The sequence below is a fragment of the Atractosteus spatula genome, chromosome 7, assembly GCF_055471065.1.
Source record: "Atractosteus spatula isolate fAtrSpa1 chromosome 7, fAtrSpa1.hap1, whole genome shotgun sequence".
Taxonomy (NCBI): Eukaryota; Metazoa; Chordata; class Actinopteri; order Semionotiformes; family Lepisosteidae; genus Atractosteus; species Atractosteus spatula.
Window position 1 is genome coordinate 34,654,432 of NC_142712.1, and position 20,178 is coordinate 34,674,609.

Sequence of the window (20,178 nt, forward strand, 5' to 3'; positions counted from 1 at the left end):
TGCATCTTGTAACTTTCTTGCCACATTCTTTGTATTACAGTTTCCAGAATTAGTTGTGAAGTTCACTAGAGTAGCAGTTTAGTTCTAATGGAGAAACAAGAGAGTTCCTGGATCTCTCTACCTCTGTGAGGAGTGCAGTCTTGCCTCTCAACCATCAACCTCTCAGACAATGAGAAATTCTGCACATCCAAAAAAACGGATCTTGCACAGTGGGAGAATTCAGTGCTATCTATAGATTGTGGCATTGTGACATTGCCTTTTGCAACAGGCTGAGTGCTACTGAGCACTGTTAAACCTGTGGGAAACACAGTGTTTCCTCTTGCTGGAAATGGACAGGTCTCTGACAAAAATGTTGGTCACAAATGAGACCAGCAGTCCAGATTGAGTTTAACAACTGTTCAGCTCAGTCAACAATTGTCTGAGCTGATGATTGAGCTGAACAATTGTTGAGTGATGTGGCAGTGAGAATCATTGTGGATTTTATCAAAAATAAGTTTTGAAAGTGAATTTTACTGTTAGCAAACATTTGTTTTGAAAGAGTGGATAAATTGATATAATGACCTGGAGAAGCAGACAGAAATAAACCATACACAGCATCACTGCCTTTTGCTCTGCAGAGAGCCTTACAATGACAGGAACAGCAGAAATCAGTAGGGTTACTAACAAGAGGAGGCAATTCTATTTATTTCACTCTTCTACTGACTAGACCCTCATTAGTCCAAGAATGGTGTTCTTGAAAGGATCTTAGAGCACTGTTTTTTAATGGTGTGTGGTTTTGAACAAACCATTTATTTTCAAGTCTTTACTCCTTTACTATAATTTAAAACATGCCTGTTTTCTAGTGGTTAAATGATATGCAAACACTTCTTTTTAATCTCCCACCCGCAATTTTTTGCTTCCATTGGTTTTGTTGTTTTTCTTCTTGTTGTTGTTTTATGAAGTTGAAATAGCTTTGGGAAATGTTTCAATGCACATAGAGTCTCAATTTGATGGTCATCAGATTGAAAAAGATGGCAATAAATCTGAGTGAAAGTGCTGAATGAAAATGGTCTAATTAGGGCTCTGTAGCTACAAGGGTTACCGTTCCCTTCAGCATGTATCTTTGGGTGAATCACATTGTAGGCAAAATATGGACCTTGAATCCTGGCTGTTTTTCCAGGTGCAATTGAACATCAAGATTAATGACTAAATTGTGTTTAATCCTGACATTGGGGTTGGTTGTGTAAGGCGGATTATACAATGATCGCAGGCTATTAGGGAAAATATTTCCATGGATTCCATCAGATATTTTTTTGTTCAGTCACTTCCTTGCTAAATATCTTAAGAGGATTTAAATCTTAGTCCACTAACACAAATGTATATTTTTAAAGATAAAGCTTTCTTTTTTATATTACTTGGAACAGGTTTACATTCAGATTGCTCTTCTATGTAACGTGATAGGGAGACAGAAGAATGCATTAAATCACAACCTTTGCAAGCTCTGAGGTGGGAGTTCAAGATGAAAGACTCTTGCTCTGTCTCAAAAGCCACCCTTCCCTTCAGCAAAGTATCTATTTGATGTTTATAACAAAGGTCAAGGGGGGATCAATAACAGATTTGCATCTTTTCATGTACCTGTATCTACAGCTTATACCTTTTAGATGCATTGCCTCAAAATGCATTCATTTTATTGGCCAGTTTGTGTTTTTCTTGTTCAGAAAATTTTAAATTCACCAGCTCTTGAACCTGTCCCCCACTCACACCACCACACAGTCTAGATGATACTCATCATTTTTTAACATTGTCTGCAGTTTCTACAATAGTCAATTGAAATTGACAGGATAGGAGAAATCAGAACATGTCCAAGCAAGTCAGCCCGGGTCAGTGTTTCAAATGTTAATAAAAAAAATAATTTATTGCATCTGATCTACCACTTTTCATTCCAAAAGATCCAATTTCACATTTAGGAGGGAACCCACTTTATCCACAACTGGGCCAGCAGCCAGGAGCTTTTAGTAGCCTGGGTTGTATGAGCTCAAAATAGAATTTAGCCAGGAACTTGGGTGTAACACCCATGTTCTTACGGACAGTGCAATGGGATTTTCAATGTCCAAGTAGTCAGGACATTTAACATCTCCTTCAAAGGATGGCACCTCTTACAATGCAGTGTCCTCTGTCGCTGACTGAGGTATTAGCTTGGAAATTCTGTTCTAAGTGGAAGAGTGATGCTTATTGGTCCACCAATAACTACCAGTTAGAGTAGTAACCTGATTTTCTTTAATGTTCTCCCATTGCAGTACTGACCAGTTCCAGCCTCACTTAGCTTGTGAAATCTGACCAGATCAGTCTACAAAGTGTTAACTATTTGCAGAGCGAAATTTGATTAGGAGTAGTTGTGAGGCCAGGATCTGTCTTTCCTCACCTGCCACACAACACTGAATGTGTATAGGAAGAGGGGTGTGTCAGTAGGAGATAAGGAAAGAAGCTATCAGCACTCTGATGATATAGGTGGATGTGAATGTGTAGTAGAAAGTTGATTGAAGCATTAAATTGTAACACTTATCATTCAAGGCTATTTAACTGGTTTGTGACGATCAAAATGCAAAACCACTTGTGTCTGTAATTGTGAGCCAAAAAATGACAATATCCAGGGAGTGTTTAGGGGCACTCTCATAGCACACCCTCAAACAGCACCCTTGTTTCACAAAAAGAGACAAAATGCTTTGATATGGTTGCAAAATGACCTCTGGGTAAGGGCCATCAAATAATACGTATCACCCAAATTCTGTATTTGTAATCTCTTCATCTGCAAAGCAGAAAACCACTCCGTTTTAAGCACTGCTCACACAGAAAAAAACACTGCTTCAATAACTTTCTCATTTTTCTTTGCCAGCCTGTTCTGAGTCAAGTTGCCCATTGCTTTAACAGTTTTTAGCTCAATTTCCTGGGTCATTTGTCAGTGGCAGGGTTTCGCCAACAAAATCATTTCCCTTTCTGTGCGGCTAAACTCTCTTCAAAGGCGACGTCCACATTGGTTTTGCGAGTGCGGGGCAGTCTATTGACGAGGAGTGGAGTTGAAATTCAAGTCACTCTTAGACGAGTCGCTCTCTGCTTTCACTCGGAGTCGCTAGTGATTGAGAGAGACGCTTCGCGTTCGGACAGGGATCTTGAGATGTGGCAGCAGAATTACTTCCAGGAAACCCCCAGTTGATTCATGAGTGAGGACATCCTTTCAGTGCAGAGCAGGGCTTTTAAAGAGAAAAGGCTGCTTTGCTCTGTCAAGGCTCCCTGTGTGATTTCAGTTTCTGTCAAAGGCAATGTGACAGTGACAGAAAAAGCAGCACCAGCATCTGGAAAGTAAGCAATTTCAATAAACTTAATTTTTCTTTACTTATAATTAAAAGTGAAAAAAGACTTCCTTTTCATGGGCACATGCCAATTTTTATAAGAATGTGTGATATTTAGGGGAAAATAACATACAGTAGTTATACAACTGTGTCACAGTGGTGCAGTGGTTGGCATTGCTTCCTCTCAGCACTGGGATTCTAGGTTCAATTCCTGGGGTGCTAGCTGTGTGGAGTTTGTATGTCCTCCCTGTGTTTGCATGGATTTCCTCTGGGTGTTCTGGGTTCCTCCTACAGCCCAAAAACATACTGGTACTGTAGCTTAATTGGCTTCTGGGAAAATGGTCCCTGATATGAGTATGTGCATGTCTGTTTCTGTGTGTGCCCTGTGATGGACAAATTAGCAAGGATACTTTAAACAGTCTGATCCATTTCAGACATTTCTGCAGGCTGTAGTCCCTTATGCAAAGTTTACTGATGAAGCAGAAAAGCAAACAATATTTTGACTTCACAATACTTACTTTCCAAGTAAAAAAATCATGATCTTTCAGGCCTCTGGCAGTGGTATATATTGATATCAGGAAAATTACAATACTTGGTAAACAAAACTCAGAATATAATGTGTTGTGTCTGTTGTGCAAATAATGGGGAATGCAAAATCGCAGCCATGGCAAAAAGCTACTCTGACTCATTCAGAATATGCAAATAAATAAAATGGATTTTATCAGCATGTTTAGAAACATTTAACATACAGTATGGAGCAATGGCAGAAAATGTGATTCTGTATCTCCAGATGAAGAGAAATATTTGCACTAAAGATAGGCTTTCTGAGCTCAAAACAGGCTAACAGTGTTGTGTATTCAGCAGGAATTTTCTGCTTAAATACTGTCTGTAAAGAATCAAACATCCCTGTAGCATTTTAAAAAGTTGCAGATCAGGGGTTAATAATTGTTTAAGTACGGACGTTGCACCTGTGGATTTAATTGACTGCAGTGATGTGGTCACGAGGGACAAAGCAATGCCATTCAATAAATATTCACACATGTAAGCATATGGCAGCCTAGATGTCAGGAAAAGAACAAAAAATTCTTGTCAGGTCATGGAAAGATTAATAGATGTTTGTACAGTAGGTTTGTGCAGGGAGGGAGACAATGGGATTCACTTGAGTTGAACTGCAGTCTTCTTCTCAGAGTTTTTTGCTTTGCTGTTATTTTATTAGAAGATTAGAAAGATCATTGTGACAATAAAGGAAAATGAGCTTGAAGTCAAATCCCTTTCTGTTTATGCTCTCCCCGAACAGAATAGCAAAGAATTTAACGAGTTCCCTGATGGGGATATTCGAAAAAGACAGCTTAAGCTATAAAGATGCAGAGAGTTATAGCTTTGTCCTATTAGAAGTCTATAGAGTTAACATGTTCAGCTGTCTGTGCACTTTTTAAAAAGAACAGAGCTTCCCCTGGGGTTTCTCAAATAAGATGCAGGTATGGTGAAAACATTGCTGAATTTAATTTGCATATTCCAGGAGTTTCTTATTGTTGTCTTTTTTTACTTAAAACAATTGCACTTAAGAAACTTAAGAAACTACTTAAGAAAAATGCTACTAATAAATTAGAACTACTATATTTCTATTAACTCTCTTCTAGACTTAGAAGAAAGTAGTACTAATAGCAACTTACCCCCCAAATCAGAGCTTGCAACCTACTGAAACAGATTTGACAGCACTACTGTATCAGCTCTTCTAAGCACAAAGCAACCTTACTTAACTGCTACATTTCTATTTATGTCACCACATGCTACAGGATAAGCTAAATTGCAGAAAAACAGCTGGAGCCTACTTGATTAATGTTAATATTTAGAAGACTTCAATCAAGTGCCCCACCAACCATAGGAAGTGCAGTATTTGTAACACACTGAACGGAGCTGCCTCATTAATTTGTTTTCTTGATAAATTTTGGAACAGTCTTGAAATCTGAGGGAAAATATACTTTACATAAGAGCAAAACTGTTTGCTTGTTAAGGCATTATCCCACCTCTGGAGTACAATTAGTTTAGCTTGTAACAATCTCAGGAAGGGCTAGTTTTCATTTCAGCCTCCTGCTTAGTATTTTGTCATGAGGTATTAATTCTGCCTGTTGGCTATTGGTTGCAGAAACGTGCATGCTTTATTTCTAGAAAAAGTTTGAATTAAAACTTACAGGCTGATCAGTGCATTGTCTGTCTGTTCTCAAATTGCACAATTCATTGACAGTTGGTTATAATTAACAGAGTCACCATACCTCACTTATCACCATCACATCACAATCTGCAGATGCAAAGTAATTTAAGAAAGCAAGAAAAGTTCAAATCAAAATGTGGCTGTTCTGTTTTGCTTCTGTTTTGCTTAGTGCATTGTTAGCAGCTACTTGACCTGAGGATCTCATCTAGCCATTTCTTGAAGGATCCAATGGGATCAGGTTTAAAAAATGTTTAGGTAGTTTGTTCCAGATCTCCTTGGATACTGTAAAAAAAGTATTTGCTATTTACAGTCCTAAACACTCTCCCTGCAATGAAAGCTGTGAGCCCTGTGCATCACCTCTTTGGGGATTTCTGTTCCCACTCTGTACTCTTAACAAGCTCCTTTAGAGGCTGGAAAAGAAGAGTCCCTGTATGCAGTTTTTTTTAATGGATAGCACCCTTTTACATAATTTTCCTAAACTACTAGTGAAAGGACTGTGAGACCAGATTCATGAACTAATAAAAACAGGTTTAAACTCAGAACATAAAAGAATTGCATTGCAATGTAAGGCCAGGTTCACCAGGTGCTTAATTATAGCATTAGATTGATAGATGGCCGCAATTGCTTTCAGTTGACCTACCCTCAACATCTCTATCAGTGCTCACACTCCTAAATACTAATTATTTTTTTTCAGGGCAGGCAAGTCAGCTATTCTGCATAACTGAAAACACCAAGCCTGTCTCACGGTTTCAAAAGAAGCTCAAAATGATTCCCAGCATGCAAAGCGCCCTTGTCGTGTCATGTCTGCCGCTCAGTCTGAAGAGCTGTCTGGTGTTCTTGTGTCCGCTTTTTTGAGGTGGAGTGCTCAGAGCTGATAAAAGTCAAGCCCTGCATTTTTCAAAAAACGAATGTGCTTTCATTGATAAACTTAAAGGATGTGGATGGGCTCAGACATGCTGTCTTTTTAAATGGTGACAGATTAAAGTCTAGATTTTAATCTGCCCTGAGATTGCAATGTAAACCTGTAGCTACACTACTGAGCAGATAAAGGAATCTTAGGGTTTCATGATTTGCAAGGGTCAATGTTTTGATTTAATATGGGCCTCACGCATTCTTACTAGCACAGACAGCAGTCTAAGTGTGAGTGCTGAATTTGACAGTTTTTATCTGAGCTTTAAATTGGAAACAAAAGTTAAAACAACAATATTGGGTGATTTTGTCAACATAAAAGGTAGGAGAGCAGCTACATCATTCAGGCCTTCTAGGACCATTGCTTGAGGGCAACATTACAGCAGGCTTTGCACATCTTTTGCACATACACCTACATCTTTGCACATACACCTACACCCACTGATCCTCACCAATTTCTACAGATGTACGGTGGAGAGCATACTGACCAGCTGCATCACAGTCTGGTATGGCAACTGCACTGCATCCGACCGTAAGGCACTACAGCGGGTAGTCAAAACTGCCCAACACATCATCGGCAGTGCCTTACCATCCATCCAGGAAATATACAACACCAGGAGTCTGAAAAAAGCCACCAAAATTATGTCTGACCCCACTCACCCTGGTCATAACTTGTTTGTTCCCCTACCATCTGGCAGAAGGTTCCGATCACTCCAGTCACACACAACTAGACTCCAAAATAGCTTCTTCCCCAGAGCTGTCAAGTTGGTGACGCCCCCACTCCCTTCCACCTTATTATGATCTCTCCTAACATCCTCCTGTACCCACAACCACTGTACTCCTACACCACCACACACACATGTAAGCCAAAATTGTACTGTCCCCTCGATAGCCCAGTAAAATTGTAACAGGCATAATAATATTTAATATTTATTAATTAACCATACTACTTTTAACCATACTATCCTTTTTTTTTTTTTTGCACTGTTCCAAGAATTACCTTGCACTGTTTTTGTCCTGTTAAATTTTCTCTGTTTGCGGAATTTTGCACAGTTTTCGATTACATGTTATTTATGTTATGTTATTACATGTTGTTACTGTTATTGCTATTGTGTAACTGTCTATTGTCTCATCTTCTGTCCTATTTATATACTGCACCTGAGTGACTAATGAGAAACACTTTTCATTATACTATGCACCTGTGTAAGTTTAATGACAATAAAGTTGAATTGAATCTTTTAACCCCACAAACATTTCAGACCCTTGAAGGAGACTTCAATATTTAAGACATAGGTGAGCTGATTAACTCTCCTCCTGAGGTCTGGTGCTGTATGTTTAAGTAAACCAACTACGTTGTCCTGGGCGTTGTCCTTGAGGACCAGAGCTACAGTAGGTTTAGTCAGTGGGGCTGAAGCTCCTTAAAATGGATGAATTTTAGGGGTGTCCTGTTCATGTGTATCAACTGACTGTAGTTTTGATCACCCAAGAAAGGAGGCACAGGAAGTGGAAGAGTCTGGATCAAACTGTCCTGGCAGGTGTTTGAAGCCACTCACTACTCTGAGAAGAGGCAAAACAAGTCAGACTTGCCATATTGTTAATCTGTTACTGTAGTGTAATATACAGTAAGTGTACAAAACATTAGGGACACCTGCTCTTTCCTTGAAATAGACTGACCCAGTGAATCCAGGTGAAAGCTATGACCCCTAATTGTTTTCACCTGTGAAATCTACTTCTGTCAGTGTGGATGAAGGGGAGGAGACAGGTTAAAGAAAGATTTTTAAGGCTTGAGAGAACTGAGACATGTTGTGTATATGAGGGAGAATGGGCAAGAAAAAAGATGTAAGTGCCCTTGAATAGGGTATGATGGTAGGTGCCAGGTGCGCTGGTTTGAGTGTGTCAAGAACTGCAACGCTGGTGGGGTTTTCAAGCTTTACAGTGTCTTGTGTGTATCTGGAATGGTCCATCACACAAAAGGCATCCAACCAACTGAAGGCCAGTGGTCAAAAATAGCTCATTGATGAAAGAGGTGAAAGATTCATCTGACATTTTGTCAACTGACAGTCCAGTGCATCACTGGTGCTGAAATACCCATAAAAGAACACACAACTCGTTGCACCTTGACACATATACCTGTAGGGTATGGCAACTGACAACCTTACAGAGCATCACTTCCTTCAGCAAAAAACAAGGAACTGCTGTTGTATGAGGCTCAGGGATTAAAACATCGGACACTGGAAAATTGGAAAAACACTGCCTGGTCTGATGAATCCCAGTTCCTACTTTTTCACACTGATGTGAGTACTAGAGTATGGAGAAAACCACATGAGTCCATGGATCCATCAAGCCGTGTTTTAAAATTGCAAGCTGGTGGTGGTGGTGTGGGGTGTGTTTTCATGGCACACATTGGGCCCCTTGATAAAAGTGGAACAACATTTGAATACCACAGAATATCTGAACGTCATTGCCGATCAGAAGCATCCCTTCATGACAGCACTGTATCAAGCTGTGAATTGATGTTTTCAGCAGGATAATGCCCCATGCTACAAGGCTAAGATTGTACAGGAATGGTTCCACAAACATGACAATGAATTCAGCTTAATACAATGGTCTGCCCAGTCACCAGATCAAAATCCAATTGAACATCTGTGGGATGAGAATGAAGAAATTCAGAGTAGAGGCCACTATCAACCAACTCAACTGTGGGAAGCACTGGAATTGAGACTGTTCTGAGGGTTCTGAGGGGTGCAACACAATTTGAGGAAAACATTCCTAATGTTTTGTATATTCAGTGTATTATGTAACAATATAATATGTATCCTAGAAATGGGAATTATTATTGGGGAATTGAAATGTCCCAATAACCTACATTTTCTTATACTGTATGTCTATTAAGGTACATCTGCCACCACACACTGCTGTGCCTGAATGTCCACAGGGTGCTCTAAGACCACCAGCATGTCCAAGTGGAGATTTCATATGTGCTGTACATATTGCAATCTTAACCCTAATGCTAACTACAGTAAATACTGTATTTACAATATTAATGGGGCATACAGTGCTGGAGGACCCAGTGTAGTAAGACCCCAGTTGTTAGTCCTGATACCTCACAAATCCATGGTCCTAGGCTGGCTTCTTTGTATCTCTGTGTGGTGTTTGCAGATTTATCCAGCAATCATATTGGTTTTTCCCATATGGTGTGGTTTTCTAACACCTCCCAAAGACACAATGTGTAGGCATGACTGGGTCTTCTAAATTGTCCCTTTCCCCTTGGTCCTACAATTGACTGGTGTGCAGGTCAATTGTATACAGGTATCATGTGAGTTCAGTATGCTTCTGAGATAGGCTGCATTTTGCTGCCTGCAACCCTTAAAATAGTAAAGGCTGTACAGTACCCAGGGGTTTCTCCATTGACAATGACACAATAACCATAGGAGCAGATTAGCTGATAACACATTGCTGCTAAAGAACTGAAATGGGAACTGCAGTTTTGCACTGACATGATAGCTGTCCATTCCAGCAGGAGATTAATGTCTAACCTGAGGCCAAGGCAAATGTTTCAAGAACACAAACTATTGGAAATAGTGTCCTTTCCAAAATTAATTTCATCACCTTTTTTCCTGAAACATCATCATATACTTAGGCAGGCAGTCACCAGTTGCATATTGATTTTTTTTTGCAGACTAAAACTGAACCCATCATTTCAGATTCTATTTGAAGCACATGGAAATAATACAGCTGAAAGATATTGCTTGTGTATTTACAGAAACATTTACTGACTACTTTATTAGAATGTCCTCTTTAAAATGAGTAAAACCACTCTCAACATAGTTTGCGGCTGGAGCCCGGGTGTGGATCAATTACAACTTACACAGTGTTAGATTCCATGTTTTCATGTGGCCGAAGCAATAAGCCACTGGAAATTACCCCCAAAACAATTTTCAAAACGGACAAGGTCTACAATTTGCCATTTGCAGGTGGGTCTTATTGCTCTGCTCAGATCCAATATCGTGTTACCAAAGCACCACAGCACCAAAAGGTGACACCTTTTTAATAATCTCATGTCGGATGTCTGGGTCTTGGCAACTGACACCATACAGTATACAGTACAGTGCTCACTTTAAACTATGTAATGTACTGTATATACAGTAGTATATGTTATAGTAGCAAACCCCAAGTCATTTACATTCATAAGATACTGAGTCCACCCATGATATTGTAGCACCCCACCACCAAGAGCAGTCTGTCTTGGAGCCTCTGAGCCCTCTAAATTGTATTTAATAGGAGGTCCGTTTTCTCTTTTCTTTCTTTCTCATGTCTAACCTCCCAAGCTGAGCAGCCGCAGCTGTTAATCTCTCTCTCCTCCTGCCTCCTACCTGCCTCTCCTTCCTGAGTGACCAGCACACCCCTGTACCTAAAAAGGGCCAAAAAAGTCAGTGAGCTGCAGTTCCAGTCTCCTGCCTCTCTTAACACACCGGTGCCTGTGCAAGGGGAAACCAGGGAAGAGCTTTGCAATTTCTTCATCAGTCATAAAATAATTATCTTCTAACAGTTGGTAAGCCTGATCCTGGAACTTTCTGTGTGTTGTTTGCCTCTGGGATTCTTACAGTAGGATATTTGAACAACAGTCCTGCACATCTGCCTACCATCGCCAGAAAATATATTTTTTTCTTGTTTTTGGAGCAGTTAAAAAAATCTAATGTGACACAAGACGTGGCCAAAATTATCACAATCCAAATAAATATACCACTCTTAAGATTCATTACATTTACACTGTATTGGTAAGGATTCTGTTAGCTGTTTTATGTTCAAAGGAGTCTGACCTGTAGCTCAGTAAGAATCTGCCACCCCAGGCTTCTCCTAACTACAGTAGATACGAGCCCAGCCAGCAATCTGATTAAAGTAATGATACGGAATACGGCTTTTCTCAGCTGTGGAGGTATGGTGATTGAATGTTAAGATGTGCCTATTCGATCAACTTGAAATAATGACTAAGATTTAGCAGTGGTCAGTACCAGCAAAAACAAATATGTTCATATACAGTACGTCGATAATATACAGTAAAAAATGACAGTATTGTTTTATTGTTATGAAATATCACCTGAAAAGATGGATTGACGCATTGATTTGGATTTGGGGCATTTTAAGAGCCTCGTCGAGTCCCACTATCCCCGAGATCGTAAAATCAATTTACATGGTAAATTTTCCAAATACGGCGTATTATTATTTTACAATACACCAAATGATTCACATACTGTACACAAGCACTCATTTTTTAATTACTACGTCAGACCACGTACAAGTAATTTATTCGTGATATGCAAAATGTTGGAGGCGTTATTTAGTTTGCCTGTGCTTTTTTAAAGACGTGTCACAGTGGAAATCTGAAGGACGCACTGTGTTAGGCTATAAATAAAACACATTTGTAGTAGACTAATACAATTACGCGTGTCAATTGTCAGCAAGGAAAACGCACTACGAGAGCCGTCAATGTTTAATGTTACCAAGATGCACAAAATGCCACAAAAACATTGTATATACTGTATAAAAACAAAATGATCCTTCATTAAACGGTCATTTAAGAAAAACTAATATATATTTAAATCAAAAACCAACCCACAGACAGCCTCGCCTGTGTAATACACGAGCCAGGAGACGGCATCTTTAAGTGAGCGGACAGTGCCTCGGTGTGTTTCTCTGGTTTTCCTGTGTTCATGAAAGAAGCGTTTCGCTAGCATACTGTATAAAGGAGAGAAGGAAAGGGGGAAAGGAAAGGGAGAGGAGGGAGAGAAACCATCTGAGAGAGAGATAAGGGGGTAGAAAGAGCAGAGAGAGAGAGACTCCCTCTTCTGTCCATCATCCTAGCATCCTGCAAGGTGTCATCACAACATCCCAGCCTATCTGGGTACCATTACCAACTGATGGAGCGAAAGGAATACACGTTCACGCTGGAATCTCGAGCGCTGAATAAGAGACATTCAGCTAAAGCTATCTGACAGAAAAGGGGACAGAGTGACAAAGCTTTTGCATCTACAGTACGCGCGAGTTCACTTGTTTCTGATCGCCTCCTACTTGATTTTTTTAATTCCTTAATTTTACTCTGGAGCTCACAAGGATTTGCGTCTCTAGAAAGACAAGCAGCAACAATTTTCAAAGTTACTTTCCCGTAGGATAATCTTGTTTTTTTCTTTTTGATTTTTGTTGGATCTTTTCCCCTTAGAGGTAAGTGTATAGAAAAGAAAGAAAAAAGTTTACATTATTTTATTAAGAAAGTTCGGTCGTAGACAGTATTGTGTTGGTACTGTTACAATATGTCGTGCAGTATACCGACATTCCAGTCTTAATAAAATAGCATCTTCCTTTATTTTCATCGCGGGACTTTTGGAAACATGATGGTAGATTAACATAGACTTAAAAAATTCTGTTGCCAGTCGTGCGTTCTTGTGATTAACATTTTTGGCAAACGAGGAACTCTTCACACTTTTAGATTGCCTTTAGAATAGTAATAGCAGTAATAATTACAAGTCATTTTTTCAGAGCCGTTTTAGTTTTATATATTATATACATCAATTTTCACCTGTTAAGTGTGCAAAACTCTGAATGGCTGTTCAACTTCGTTTATTTGTGAAACAGGATTCTGACGGCTTTTCATCACGATTTCGGTATTTATTGATACAGTAGATGGGAATATTTTTTCCACATCTTTCACAAATCATAGTCACAATCTAAGGGAGGAAAAGATGTTCTGTTTCTTCTTGTTCTTTGCAGTTAATGCTCAACAGGTATCGAACCCTCTAGTCGCATCGCGATCCCCCGAAGAGACATATTCTATCAAGGTTTGAGAGATTTTAAAACGTTTATGTTTACCGACAGTTTAATGTACCATCTCTTGATACCTTGGCATCTCTTGTTGAAAAATAATTTCCTGCGCTTCGTATCGAAGAGAACATATCCAAGCAGCGAAACCTGAGCCACATCGGCGTTGTTATGCCCAACGACTGCCTCGCACCGAGCAAGTGACTTGTTGAAAATACCAGCGCTGCCCTTTTATTCTAAAAGTGGCAACAATTTGCCTACACGTGGTTATTCTTGTCTTGTCAGATGTGTTATCCGATGTACTGTAGGAATCGATTACATAAAAAACCCGACTCTGGTACCGGGACGTCAGCGCTTCAGGTCTGGGTGTGCGGATGCGAGCTGCACTACCCGCTCCTGTTAAAGACTGTTCTGTCCATGGCTGAGGAAAAAAGGAATGCGTTTGTTGACAACAGACAACAGGAGTTCACGTACTGTAGTTCATTTTAAACACTTTAAGCCTGCGTGTCGCTTATACGACAGAACATACATATACAGGTACATGTAAACTTTGCATCATCGTCATCTTGAAATCGTCGTAGTCGTATAATAATAATAATAATAATAATAATAATAATAGCTGTTGTTCTGTTGGTGTTGTTGTTATTATTACACTAAATACAAAATTACATAAGCTCAAACCACGGTGAAATGGGTCCTTTAATCTTGTTCTCAGTTTGTGCATCCCAACACAATATCTCTTCCAGCCTGTGACTCCACTGGGAATGTAAACATACATCAAGTACTGATGAGCCCAGATTCTGTCTTGTAAAACGGACAAGTGTTAGAATAAAGGACAAGGTGAATTTCGTGGCTGGTAAATTCAATAGGCAGGTCTTTTTCTCTTAATTTATTCCTTAAAAACCCTTTCAGAAAATGTCTAACTCATTAGCCCTTCACACACTCTGATGAAATTTGTATTTCCTACATGATACTTATCATGACTTAGATCCATTTTTCTATTATCTGTGATAACAAGTAAAAGAAACAAGTCATTAATACATTTATTTTGTTTTACCTAGGAATCCCTGAGATGTCATAGCAAAATCATAGCACCTGTGGTTCAGCTAGTCGTTTGGTGGAGAATAGAGGCTACCAATATACAGTACCTGCAACTTTATTTAACATTGTGCAAAACACTAAAATGATAGAAACAGCATGAAAGGAGCAAAGAACGGTAATCCAGCAAAGCAAAGGACACCATTTTGTCCATCTTGCTGGTATCTAATCATGATCATGTCAAGCCATTCTTTGAAGTACCCCAAGGAATCCGGTAATAAATCAGATCACTGCCGTGACCAAAGTAACTGGTTTACCCATTTATTTTGCTCTTAGATGGTTCCCAACCTGAAGGCAAGCTGGTTTTGAAGGTGGAAGACTTTTTCCCCACGCCCCGAGCCGGAGTCACCATGGCGGCGGGAGTAGCAGCGTGGCTCCCCTTTGCCAGGGCAGCGGCCATCGGGTGGATGCCTGTGGCCAACTGCCCCATGCCCATTGCGCCCAGTGACAAGAACAAGAGGCAGGATGAGCTGATCGTGCTCAACGTGAGCGGGAGGCGCTTCCAGACGTGGCGGACCACACTGGACCGCTACCCTGACACCCTACTGGGAAGCTCAGAGAAGGAGTTCTTTTACAACGAAGAGGCCAAGGAGTACTTCTTTGACCGTGACCCCGACGTCTTCCGCAGTGTTCTCAACTTCTACAGGACCGGCAAGCTGCACTACCCCCGCTATGAGTGCATCTCATCCTACGACGAGGAGCTGGCTTTCTTCGGCATCATCCCAGAGATCATCGGTGACTGCTGCTACGAAGAGTACAAGGACCGCAAGCGGGAGAATGCTGAGCGCCTCATGGATGACAACGACGGAGAGAATAGCAAAGACAACTTGCCGCACTTGAACTTCCGCGAGAACATGTGGCGTGCCTTCGAGAACCCCCACACCAGCACCATGGCGTTAGTCTTCTACTACGTCACCGGCTTCTTCATCGCCATCTCAGTCATCACCAATGTGGTGGAGACCGTTCCATGTGGCTCCTCACCCAATCTGAAGGACCAGCCCTGTGGGGAGCGCTACGCTGTGGCTTTCTTTTGCCTGGACACGGCCTGCGTCATGATCTTCACCGTGGAGTACCTGCTGCGCCTCTTCGCGGCCCCAAGCCGCTACCGCTTCATCCGCAGTGTGATGAGCATTATAGATGTTGTGGCCATCATGCCCTACTACATTGGCCTGGTCATGACCAATAACGAGGACGTGAGCGGGGCCTTCGTCACCTTAAGGGTCTTCCGCGTCTTCCGGATTTTCAAGTTCTCTCGCCACTCGCAGGGCCTGCGCATCCTGGGCTACACCCTCAAGAGCTGCGCCTCCGAGCTGGGCTTCCTGCTCTTCTCCCTCACCATGGCCATCATCATTTTTGCCACTGTCATGTTCTACGCTGAGAAGGGTTCCTCTGCCAGCAAGTTCACCAGCATCCCGGCCTCATTCTGGTACACCATCGTCACAATGACCACCCTTGGGTAAGAGGCATTCTTCCTCTCCTCCTTTTTCTCTTTCTCATTTTCCTCCTCTTTGTCTTTCCTTTTTCCTATAGTTTGTGCCTCACTGTATCTTGTTGAGCTGATGAAGATACTATCTCAACACCAAACCTGGTAATATCCTGGTACCTGGTAATCTTGGGTGAAATAAGACAGACATTCAATTAAAGCCATCATGACAAAGCTATTCACTTGTGTTTTGCTGGTGATTTGAATGCAGTGTGTTGGTGATTCACACAAGGAAATTAGCACTACTTGAAATGTGTTCTTTCCACATTTTACATCTGTGTGACTTGAAATATTAATTCAGCACATTAAAGCGAATACCAGCGCTGCCTTTTTATTATAAAAGGGGCAACAATTTGCCTACACCACAACAGACACATTGTGAATTCAGTACTTTTATGTGCACTCAAACACTAGCCTAGCAATTGTTTGTTCTCAGTTATGACACACAAGATCATTTTAATAAAAAGCATTCCCTTCAGAATATACTGTATGGTCAGTGCAAACCAATGTACATTTCTTATTTACGTTGTTAAAAACACAACTTGCTTTGCTTTTTTCCCCATTACAATTACAATTCAATGGAACATTGTATTCAACTGCTTAATGCTAAACTGTAAGAATATCAGTATGCATTTTTGCAAATCTTTCTTTAGGTTTTCATTATTTTGTTGTAAAAAAATCCCTGATTTGTTTACCCCACATTTGTTTACCCCACAAATCATACTTGTTGTTTATCAACTGAGAAGGTGCCATTTCCAACGTTTGCCTTCACTTGTTATCACACATGTATTATTTCTTGATGTACTGTACTATAAAGATTTGGACTACAGAAAATACATCACATGATTTTATTTAATACTAGGCTGCCTGAGTATTTCTTGAGCTTGTTTTATCTTTATGTTCTGGAGTAACCCTAGCCCCAGACATGTCTGGAAAATTGGTAGAAATGTTCAGATCTGAGCCTCTATCCTGTCCATGTTGCAGTATGGTAAAGTAAATTAGTCTGTCGGTATTCCAGCAAGCAGCAAGAAGCTTTTTCTCATCAATAAAACACTGAGTTGTGGTGGGTGTCAGCATGACTAATTATATGTACCACTAAATCTGCTGACTAATGCGAACTTTCGTGACATTCTTAACACTCTTTACCTTGCAGAAAGTCGCCTAATAAGGGCATAGCTGTCATTCTGTGCTCAGAGGTTGATTGGAGTTAGGGAGATGGTGTGGGGGGTTGATTTGAGATGTGAGTTAGATTGAGACCTGTTGAACTAAAGCTGGTTAGCTTGCATGGATAGGACCTCTTTAATATAGGTGAAGGAGAAATTGTGTGTGGATCGCCAAGCTCATGGTGATGAAACATATTGTTATCATGGTCTGTCACCCTCTTCAGTTCAGACGGGGGCTGGTACTTGTCACGTTCAATTTATTCTGTTCGATTTCTTTAAGGTGTCCATCTGATCTCACCCTGTAATTCCTCCTTTTCTTGCTGTGTGATCTATCGTGCCTCTTTTGTTCTGCTTAGATTTGTTATATTAGGTATTGCAGCAATAGCTTCCAGAAAAGACCTCTCAAGGTCAGTTAGGATGGAAACACAGTTGCATGGGAACGCTATAGAGCCCTACACCCATCAGAGCTCCTCGTGTACATTAAAGCCTTGCACAATTCGCTGCCCTCCTTGCATTTCTTCTAATCACTCTTTCCTGAAACAGATATTTAACTGAATAATTAATATACAACACAGGAGAACAAACTAAGCAGAAACGAAAATACTTAATCGTGAGAAAATGTACATATACATAACAGTGAAAACAAATGATATCGATACTACATTTGTCATGGATTTAATATGAGCATCACTGAGGTGTCTTGAAAATGGCAGTTTGTGAAAGTAAGGAGAGAAAGAAGACTCCGTGTTTCCTCTTGGATTGTGTACCTATCGTTCTTTTCTAGTTTCATACAGTATTTGTTTTTCCTTTGAAGAATCCTGTAGTTTTCTGTGGCCCTTGATGGCACAAATTAGAACTAGCATGCTCTCAAGAGATTTCCCAGATATAATGGGATCAGTCTTTGTAATATGACAGTACATTGTTTTACAAAATGTGTTGCTTTGATTTGAGCAATTTAACATTTTTGAGGCTTTGCTATTTCTTCGTATTTTTTTCTTTCTGTCCTGTGGCCCTAGGAGCTGAATCAAGCTGCATGTCCATTATTACAAAGGTCTAGCCCAGTTCTAAATAACTAATACCCCTATATATTTAAAACTCTTTACAGCCACAGGAACATTTATGTAATTTGTACAGTTGGTAACATTTGTTTCATCTGTTTCTTTAAAACACATGTCACCATATAAGAATTTCTTTTGGGGAGCCACTACCAACAGTGGCATTTCAAAGAGAGCAAGTCTACAGCTCTCCGTGCGGATGGTTGGTTAATAAAATAGATCTTGACTTTTAAAGGGCGAACGATGGTGCATGTTGTCATTTCACTGTGACCAATTTCATTTGTGTCGCAATAAAGAAAGAAACTCGATAAACAGGTGATGTGTGGAGAGGGAGGGGGGTTGATGTTGTTCTCCATTTTGAAAACAAGTGTCAGCCATCAAAGAAGATTTGACCTTTCTGAAGTACACACATTTTGTGTGACCTTTTAAAATGATATATTAAAAAATTCTTCAAAAGCCAGGTGAAGAAACAGATTAATAATACACATTCAGTGTTGTTCATTTAGATGACAGTGCTGTATTTATTAAAGGATAAGGGCTTTTATGTCTGTTTTGCTAGCACTCTGCTCACCAGCCTGGGGTTCTGTAGTCTTTCCAGGAACAAGTCTTCTCCATATTTCCCTTCTCTTTCCCATCTTCATGATGTATGTGTTCCTAATAAATTCCTGTTTGCCTCACAGATTAGATTTAGCCTTTCCCAACTCTACATAACCCTCAAAGATTAAGGTTAGAGTTGGGTTAGTGATAGAGTTATCTGCACTAGATGTGAAATTTCCAAATTCTATGCAAAGGGCAACTCAAGTGGTACTGTGATAGTGCCCAATCAGCCTAATTAACAGCCATTCTCAAGAAGATACACATTCAAAGGCATTTCAGCTCCTTTCTGGTAGTCTAGCTTTATACTGAAACATAATGCTTTGTGCACTAAGATAAAGGTGACCCTTCAGGCCTGCTGCTGTGATTTATGTTCTATTAAAAGGATTAGTACTTTTCTCTTCTCTTTGTGTACTGTCGATCAGTTTAAGTCATCCTGAATAGCAGCCCGATGTGTTTACAGGCACAAGCTAAAAACACTGCGTCTGAAATGCGCAGAGCAGCCCTGTAGGGAAGAAACAAGATGTGGCTTCTGCTGCTGCAATACTGTATGTTTCATTCTTAGCCTAGCCTAACACCAACCATGGGTCATTTTCTAGTCAGAAAGGTGCAATCATTACAACTATCCTCACTGATCCAAATATTAGGAACCCTCACAGTTTGCGAATCAGAGTTGCCAACAAAAAATCTTGTCTGCCTGGGATTTAGGGTTGGACTGGGGGTGGGCAACACATCTGATTATGTCTTGACCAGAAGGCTGAGGCCTAGCTTTCTTGTTCAGTCACATGTGAAATGTTTCCACTGCACAGATAAGTGATCAGTACTTATTGACAGGTACCCTTTGCCAAAGGTAAAGGATATTGATCACGTTTTTAATTAAAACCAGAGGTTCAGTCTAAAATGGAGACGTGACTGAGCTTTGTTTGAAAGCCATCGTAATTATCTCCTTTCGGGGCACTTTTGTTTGTCTTGAGGGCCTGAGATTAATAAGGAGGCCTGTGGCCTTTGTGGTCGAGATGCGTTGCACAATTCCTGTCAGAAAATATCAAGCCCTGATTTTATTTTCCAACATGTGGACCGCAAGCACCCAGGGAATTCCACATCCTGCTAAAACTAATGACGTTAGCCTGGTAAGGGCTATAGACTGTGTGTTTTGAGAATGCTTTAATGTGTATGCAAAGGGGATCTCTACACAGAATTCTAATTGTCAGAGGTGTCAGCCTAACTGTTTAGCTCTGGTTCATTTAAAGGTTTTCCAAGGACTAGGAGGTAAGCATATAACCTCTACATGTACAGTAGATTTAAATTGTTGCTTCTATCACTGTCCAGCTTTTTTAACCTTTTGGCAACTCGCTACTTCTGGAGTGTAGCATCTGTCCATCTACAAGGTAGGCAGAGAAAGGACATCGACATTGATTTTAATCCCACTATGGCCTTGTAAAATATGGCCTTGGCTACATCAGGAAGTTTTTATAATTTCTTTTGTTTTATTTTACTTTGCCTGTATCTTTCCAGTCCGTCGATT

At 40.3% G+C, this 20,178-nt stretch overlaps 1 protein-coding gene across 1 annotated transcript in view; it reads left to right on the forward strand.

Moving 5' to 3' along the window:
* The first annotated feature begins 12,205 nt into the window (after positions 1-12,205).
* kcnd3 (potassium voltage-gated channel, Shal-related subfamily, member 3) overlaps positions 12,206-20,178 on the forward strand; it is a 146,931-nt gene continuing 138,958 nt past the window's right edge. Inside the window, exons 1-2 of the mRNA XM_088920486.1 lie at positions 12,206-12,666; positions 14,635-15,814. Of these exons, the coding sequence (XP_088776612.1) occupies positions 14,709-15,814 (1,106 nt within the window). The 5' untranslated portion in view covers positions 12,206-12,666; positions 14,635-14,708. The remainder of the gene's footprint in view (positions 12,667-14,634; positions 15,815-20,178) is intronic.